This window comes from Electrophorus electricus, chromosome 14 (genome assembly GCF_041902795.1).
Source record: "Electrophorus electricus isolate QZ-2024a chromosome 14, ASM4190279v1, whole genome shotgun sequence".
NCBI lineage: Eukaryota > Metazoa > Chordata > Actinopteri > Gymnotiformes > Gymnotidae > Electrophorus > Electrophorus electricus.
In genome coordinates this window covers 3,166,969-3,175,599 of record NC_137510.1, presented here as the reverse complement: position 1 = coordinate 3,175,599, position 8,631 = coordinate 3,166,969, and the positions used below count along the sequence as shown (strand labels likewise).

General features: G+C 40.3%; 1 protein-coding gene across 2 annotated transcripts; it reads left to right on the top strand.

Moving 5' to 3' along the window:
* The first annotated feature begins 5,131 nt into the window (after positions 1-5,131).
* crp1 (C-reactive protein 1) lies at positions 5,132-7,476 on the top strand. Of its 2 annotated transcripts, none has more exons than XM_027003017.3 (3): positions 5,132-5,280; positions 5,717-5,785; positions 6,159-7,476. In XM_027003017.3, the coding sequence occupies exons 2-3, from the start codon at positions 5,728-5,730 to the stop codon at positions 6,773-6,775; spliced, it is 675 nt and encodes a 224-aa protein (XP_026858818.1). In that variant the 5' UTR covers positions 5,132-5,280; positions 5,717-5,727; the 3' UTR covers positions 6,776-7,476. The 2 variants fall into 2 exon arrangements, with proteins under 2 accessions (XP_026858818.1, XP_081553025.1); XM_081696899.1 differs by lacking the exon at positions 5,132-5,280 and adding an exon at positions 5,392-5,396.
* Positions 7,477-8,631: the final 1,155 nt, after the last annotated feature.

Sequence of the window (8,631 nt, the reverse complement as noted above, 5' to 3'; positions counted from 1 at the left end):
GCAGAAGAGCAGCAGTTGTAGTGCCTCTCTTTTCCTTGCAGGCATGTCTGTACTAAGTCTGAAGCTTGGTAATGAGTATTTATTTAAGTAGAAATGGGACTCTGAAAAATTAGCTCAGTTAAATGCAGAGGCACTGGAATTAAAATCCATCAGTACAATAGTATAATAGTTTTTGCTGGATTTCTATTATAATGAAGCCCATGATTGCTTTATGCACTCTGTAGTTTAGTGTGAAACATTCATTTCAGTACCGGTTTTTATATGTGTCCTCGAGAAACAGCAGAACATCTCAACTAAAGCCTCTCAGCACCTTCTTTGGCATTAAAAAGGACAGGATTTTCAACAGGATCCCTAGAGAGATCACCTGGTTCATATGGAAAATGTTACCACCTAACATAAAATATTATCTGAGCATGAAAGCAACTTTCAGCCTCATGTCCGCTATTTTGAATGATTCCCTAAAGCAGGTGAGGGCCTTTTTGATCTAATTTATTACATTATTCAAAACAATGTTTTCCTCCATAGTTGATGGGTTTATAAATCCATTAGCAGTATATAAAATCTGAAAAAAAGATTCTAAATGTTAAGACCAAGATCTGATCAATGGCTATAATCTTGCTTACTGCTCTTGCATGTGTTACTGTTATTCTAGATGAACCTGTCTCTTGTGGAGATCTGTTCCAACGCTCAGGATCTTTTTCTGACTGGAAGTTCCAGTGAGGATGTTACCCAAAACCTGCTGCTTGCAGTTTTGACCAAGATGTAGGATTTTGTGCAACTCTGCACATTGTCTGACTGGTTAAGCGGCACTCGAGATTCTCCCATCAACAATCACGAAGAACTGGAAGAGATGCTGCCCTTAGTCACGACTGCAGCAGTGGGAGTTATTGTTGAAAATATGCTGAGTGTCTGCAATGAGGGAACATCATGTGACTTTAAGGAATATGGCTCAAACAGACCCCTGTGGCACTTCCTACAGACTGTGCCTGATAACATCAACTCTGCCACACCAAGGCAGTCCACTCATGGAGCTTGTTGCAATTTCCATTGTACAGCAAGCTAATTCTGGCACAAAACAACGTCACACTGTGGGTGTCGCCCCGTATGACCCAATGAAACTGCTTAGGATTGTGCCTATAAGTTATTTGTCATACGAGGGCTCATCTGATGAACGTTTGACCCAGCTGTGCTCCAAATATGAAGAGATTGATGCTGTGGAGACACCAAGTCAAGTATCTCTCCAATTCTCCCAGAGCAGCTGGTCTACAAAATCAGGTGTGGCAGTGCAGGAGTATATGAAGCAGTCATTTATGACTGTACAAATGAGGATCACATCCGGGACACAGACACTACACTGATGAGATAAAAAAACACAGGTGCCTTTCTGGATGTCCTGTGAGACTTTCCAGCTTGAGGCTTCCAATGGGGTCATATCATTATGAGTGAGAACTCAAATATCACCAAAGTATTAGATACCACCAAAGCTCAAGACTTAAGCTTTAAAAAATCATATATGAGCACATCTCAAGTGTCTGAAGCTACACTGGAAAGCAGCACATTTGCTTCAGCAGCATCAATTGTACGTGAACTTACTTACGTGTTCAAACGCACCTTTGAGGAGGATTTAGACATGAAGTTGGTTCATCCTTTCACTGACCCAGAAAGGTACAGATCCCAAGTTCAACTGGTGTCAGAAAACTTCCTGAGGTCCACCCAGGATCAACTCAGGAAAGGTTTCTTAACAAACCTCCTCATGAGAGCTGAAGCAGACTAAAACAATGCCAACCTGAGCTACAAACTCCTAACAAGTGCAAAAAACATAACAAAGAACATTATTAAATATATTGTGTCAATACTACCATGATCTGAAGTGCAGTTCTAGAGGGATAATAACCAAAGAAATCCTACAATCTTTGAATGAAAATCTGGACATTCTTTATCTAGAACAGCTTTTATCAACGTCTGCGATACATTTAGAAGCCCTCAGTGAGCTTCATATTGCAGATGTTTTTGAAAGGATTGCTAAAACAGTGACAAACAGTGCAGCCCTTGAGTAGTCTAAGTCTTCCCTGAAAGCAATGGACAGGATACTGTCCAAAGAGTCCATCAAGCAGTTCTCCCAAGAGCTGATCCCTTTAATGGGGAGGCTAATGCTGGAAGGGATCAATGCTCTGGATAGTGTGAAGGCACAAACAAGCTGTAGGGTGGCTCAGCCAGTGATCTCAGCTGACATCGACGACATCTCATCTTATCAGTCAATGCAGGAATGCACAAGCTCTAATATGGGGCTCCAAATTCCTTGGTCTACCAAGGCTTGGTCTACCAAGGCGGGACCACAGAGAACCAGAGGGCTCCAATGGGACCGCTGTGTAGGTGGTCTGGTAGAGTCGGATAGGTCCTTGGCGCTGTAGTAGCCTGTGTTCTCCCTCTTCTGAGTATCCTGGAGGAGGATTGCCTCAGGGGCTGTCCATGGGCGGTTAGCAATAGGTGGGCTGTAGTCTGTGGCGGCACGTTCGGACCCAGGGAGGATGTGCCGGCCCCGCAAATCAGTCGGTTGAGTCATGGCCACGTATTAAACCGTTTACCACTGTGATCTCGTCGATCATATCAGTGATGATTCAACGTTTATTCAAATATAATTCACAAGAAGCAAACTTAGCCTTTTCCCACTGGTATTGTGGCGTACCTCAACAATAGTAATCTTTTGAGTTTCTATCAGGTAACAAAGTTTTTAAAAATGCACAGTTTTCTCAAATTTTCTTAATGGTTGTTTCATGCAGAGTAATCTACTGAATCATTTTCCCACAGTGAGAAAATCAATTTAGCCTTTTTCTACCAGTACAGTACAAAAATACACTTGCTAAATGTTGAGAAAGTTTAAAAGAACACCGCACCAACATCTTTACAGTATTTTACTTGACTAAACCTCAACTGTAATTTTAATGACAAACACGCTGCCCGAACTGGCCTTTTCCACGCATGCGCATTCCACTACTTTAAAAAGGTCGTTGTAATTTAATGTTTTAAAGTTTCTTTTGTATATATCAGTTATATTTTCATTTTGCAAAAGTTGCCGTTGAAGAATCTAACCTTACTATGTAAGGCTATCTGTTAATGTAATTAAATACAAGACATTTGCTTTGATGTGTAGCTATATAAAGCTATTTTGTGTCATTGCTCACAATTCATTCTCCATGTGAGGCTTTTGATTATGCACAGAACATAATCCAGACCAAGAGACATCCATCTATAACAATCCAGTGATGAGGAAGAGGGCCCTGCTGAGGTTGTTAATACATTTTGTTCAAAGAATGGGAATATTTTCTGGTCTTCATCCCCACCTGAGCGTAGAGGTCGACTGTTGGATGAAAATGTTTTACCATATCCTGCCTTACTGACAGAATACTGCTCCGAACAGTTCTTGACAAGTCTATGGAAACTAAAGTGATTAAAAAAAGAACTTGGATTGGCGATGTTTTGAAAAGGTTTGAAAAGATGACCGAAAAAAGACGGACCGAACAAACATACAAGCAAATGTATCACAATCAAATCAAATTTATTTGTATAGCTCTTGTTACAACAGATGTTGTCTCAAAGCAGCTTTACAAATGTCCAAGTCCAAAGCCCCCAGTGACCAAGACTCAAGGGGGGTGGGGTGAGGGTGTGGGTGGTTGCTATCATTGGTCACCACAGTATTAACAATTTTAAGAGAAAACTAAAAAAATGAAAAAATAAGCAGTTAATTTCCAACTTTTTAGAGGTCGTAGTTTTGTCCAAAACCCATCCCGCAAGAGAATGTTCTCCAAGGGCAATGGAGAAGTAGTTGGCGGGGGTGGAGGTGTGGTGGGCTACAGCAGGGGAGTAGCCATAGCAGCTGAGACGGGTTGAGGCTCAGTAACAGCATGACGTCAGGGGGAGGTGAACCTCAGCAGAAAGAGAGAATAGATTATTAGGCGTGTCCAGGTATGAGGGTGTGTAAATTATGAAACTATAATGTGCAAACATGGACTGTGGCAGATCTAGCTAGGACCGCACAGCTAAAAGGAAAGAGCCAGAAGGAACCACAGGAATGAGGGCACCCTGGAACATCAGCAATCCACCGCTCTCAGTCAACAAATGAGTGACAAAAGAGAGGTGAAGTGAGAGCATCATAACATCCCAGTTTACCAGAACTCTCAATGGCCACAGACCCCCTGATCTACACCTTTACCTAAGAAATGTATAAAGCTAACTTAGTGCCAAAACTTCACAAATAATAATAATAATAATAATAATAATAATAATAATAATAATAATAATAATAATAATAATAACATACTCTAAGTCGTTTACAACAAAATGGGATGGGGGGCGCTGAAATGTTTTAGCAGCTGTTTACAGGATTCAAGTGATGAAAGCGCTGAGTAAAAATGCATGTTTTAAAGGAGGAAAGAGAAGCGCAGGTAGTCAGAACTGAGTGGAGCAGCAGATTCGGCGAATCGGGAGAGGGCTTAAAGACACACGAGCGCCCACACCGCGTTTCAGACTTCCTGTTACACTTGTACCGCTGTCATCCAGTGGAAGCTGTCTGGTGCCCTCTAGTGGCTGGTTACAGTACAACCTCTAACCGCGCCCATTCAAATGTAAGAGAGTAGTTCAGACAACAAAATTTCATTACAAATTACACATCTAATATTTATTCTTCTGGCAATTGTGTCCTGTCAATTCTATAAAGTCCTCTCATGTTAATATCTCTCCCAATATTTTTCTTTACAATAAACTGATTTTATATGTTACCCCAGATTACTTACTTATGTGTTCAATGAATTAAAAAAAGATTCTATTAGTTAATATTCTATTAGATAGTATTAGTAAATTAGTAAAGCATATCAGTTAACTGAACACATTGGGTTTCATTATTCATTTGAAGTCTAAAAATCATAATTGACAAATGACATCAAATGTCAACACCTAAAAGATGATACAAACTTTATAAACATTGCATAAGACACATTTTACAATGTATCATTGTACAAGCCCTTTGTAAACTGTTTGAAGATCTTGGGGGGTGTTTGTGTGCCTGTGTGCATGTGTGTGTACACGTGTGTCTGTGCGTGTGTGTGTGAAAGGCAGAGAGACATAATGCGATCAAGCACAGCATCAAATGATTGCAGGACTGAACACTAAACTCTTTGTCTACACAATGCTGTCACACTGGTACAAGGAGGACACTGGAGCAGTGTGTGTGTTTCTGAGAGCTGTGCAGCTTTTCCCAGTCGATAAACACCTTACAAAAATACAGTGAGTATTGCTCCTTATTTTAAAATAGTAAAGTTTATTGTGTATGTGTGTTTTATTTTTTAAACAGTAATTTTCTACTATCTTATTCTTGCTGTCACTGACTGGACAAAAATACAACTTTGTCTAAAATGTATTTATGTACAAGTCCTTGGCTGTAATGTGTTCATCATAATCGTAATCACCCCTCATAAAGCTTTGGTTTCTTGTCACAGTGTCTTGTTATCTTAAACTTTGTTTCCAGACAGAACTATTTTTCAGGCTAATGTAGAGTATCTAATGATTCAAGATTATTTGACAAGTAATTTTATTTCCAAAGATTTTTATAGCAGAACTGAAAAATGTGTCATGTAAACTCTGTGCACATGCATATACTTATTTGTTTGGTAATCTCTGTTTGTGTGTGTGTGTGTGTGTGTGTGTGTGTGTGTGTGCCAAGTCGGCATTAGGATGTTAGCTCCAGTAGTTTTGGTGATTTGTGTGTTCTCTCTGGCCTTGGGAAAACCAGGTGGGAATTTTTAAAATCCTGTCCAGTTAATTAATTATGTCAATCAATTTCTTGAATTACATATAGACTGTCTGCTTATATCTGATCAAGTTTTAAATAAAATGCTAGTTTGTAGATAAGAATTTTGATTTGATTGGCAGTGAAGTGTGTGTGAGTGTGTGTGTGTGTATGTGTGTGTGTGTGTGTGTGTGTATGTGTGTGTGTGTGTGTGTGAATGTGTGTGTGTGTGTGTGTGCGTGTGTGAGTGTGTGTGTGTGTGTGTGTGTGTGAGTGAGTAAATGTGTGTGTGTGTGTGTGTGTGTGTGTGTGGTGTGTGCGTGTGTGAGTGTGTGTGTTTCTCAAACTCTCCCCATGCTCCCTATTTCTGATGTAGCGGGTCTATCTGGGAAGGTCTTGCTGTTCCCGTATGAGACGGATTTTAGCTTCGTGAAGCTCTCGCCACAGAAGCCCCTGGGGCTGTCTGCGTTTACACTGTGTTTCCGAGTGGCCACTGAGCTTCAGGGCGAGCGGCAGATCATCCTGTTCGCTTACCGCACGCCCAACTACGACGAGCTCAACGTGTGGCGAGAGAAGGACGGCCGCGTCTCCTTCTACCTGAGCGGCGACGGGGCGTTCTTCCACCTGCCGCCACTCTCCACCTTCCGCACACACCTGTGCCTCACCTGGGCCTCCAGCTCCGGCCTCGCCGCCTTCTGGGTGGATGGCAGACGCAGCGCGCTCCAGGTCTATAAACCGGGACACTCCATCCGCCCGAGCGGGACCGCCCTGCTCGGCCAGGACCCTGACAAGCACCTAGGTGACTTTGAGGCAACACAGAGTTTCGCGGGTGAGATTACGGATGTGAACATGTGGGATTATGTGCTGTCCGGAGCCCAGATTAAATCTCTGTACTTTAACCAGAAGCAGCGTGTGCCGCGAGGAAACGTCTTCGACTGGAACTCCATTGAGTATGAGATCCAAGGCAACGTGATGGTGGTGCAGGATGAATGACATTGATACCCTTACACTCACACACACTCTCACACACATCTTCGTATGGGACTGTAGTTCTAGCGGTTTGTCTTTCGAGTGCCAACATTAATTGCGGTTGTGTAACGTACTAATGATACTGACACAAACACACACAGCGCCCCAGTTTGCACGATGTAAATGATGCAGCACAACTAATGGCCACAAGATGCCGCTAGTGCATCTAAAATAGCTCCCTAGTACTGACAAAGTACCCCACGCTCGACCGTTTCTAGATTTCACTTCACTTATTGTTCCTTGTTGTTCCTTGATTTTCGCCACACAACGCTCCCTTGCAGTTTAAGCGTATCTGATTAATTATTTACAACTCTAACTGGGATATTCTACTGCATTGGTGGTAAGTGCTCCCTCTGTTCACATATATTTTGGTGAACAGGAAACAGGATTCCTCTGCATCCAGAACACCCGATGCGAATGTTTAAGTGCCGAAGGTCGTTTTGAAATAACGAGTCGCAGCTCCACACCAGGAATATTGCAATCTGCACACGGAGCGATGAGAATCGCAGACCTGTGCGCTCGTATCCAGGCCTGGGACGGGGTCCATTCCGGTGGACTGTGCGCTACGCATGTTGGACTGGGATTACCGCTCTCACTCAGTGATTAATATCTCTGTTGTACACTGAAATAGAAGTAATAAATAAAAGTATGTTGAATTAATAGGAGTTACTCTGCCTAAATGTATTTTTAAAACACATTTTAATAGTGAAAGTCAATAACCTATATATATGAATTGAGGTTCAAAACTATATATATATATATATATATATATATATATATATATATATATATATATATATATATATATATATAGAGAGAGAGAGAGAGAGAGAGAGAGAGAGAGAGAGAGAGAGAGAGAGAGAGAGAGAGAGAGATTAGTACAAAGTAGTAAAGCTACAAACAGAACTGTTCGGACAGAAGTCCTTCATCAGCTGTTCAACCAAAGTGCTTCTGAATTATTAGTAGGAGCCAGTTTATATATGAAAAGGTAGATGTTTAAATCATAACATCCATTCCATGGGGCTCTAAAGTTCCAAAAGTGTAGATCAGATCTTTCTTTGAGTTTCCTCGTTTTATTGCTGCCGTAGCAACAACTGGCAATGCAAACAAAATATGTCATTGATGCAGTGGTCATTAGTATCCTTATTAATCTTTAATGCTGATGGTCCAAAGGTGTTCAACAAACTGATCAACTAGACTTCTCATGGTTTCTTCAAAAATAAAGACGATGACATCTCTTATAAGTAATACAGTAGACAACTCCTGCAGTGATGTGTGTGCGTGTGTGTAATTTTCAAAGCTTATATCTATCTATCTATCTATCTATCTATCTATCTATCTATCTATCTATCTATCTATCTATCTATCTATCTATCTATCTATCTATCTATCTATCTATCTATCTATCTATCTATCTATCTATCTATCTATCTATCTCTCTCTCTCTCTCTCTCTCTCTCTCTCTCTCTATATATATATATATATAAAATACAGAACCCTATATACAACCATACAATGCAAGATTTATAGCACATAATAAAACAAACATAACAACAATAATAATTATTAATAAAGTAGAATTGGTTTTACTAAATTTGAGTGTAAAATTTGGTATATTACTGAGAAACATTAAAAGTTTAAAATAATAAATAAATCAATTAATTAAAATAATGAGACAAAGAGATTATATTCTTATTTTTCTTCTTCTTCTTACTATTATTACTATTTTCCTAATGGACTTTTATTTTGCAGTCAATCCAAATTGTGTTACTGCCTTGCTTTGAGCAACAGCAAAATGTCATAAAATGTTCATATAACAT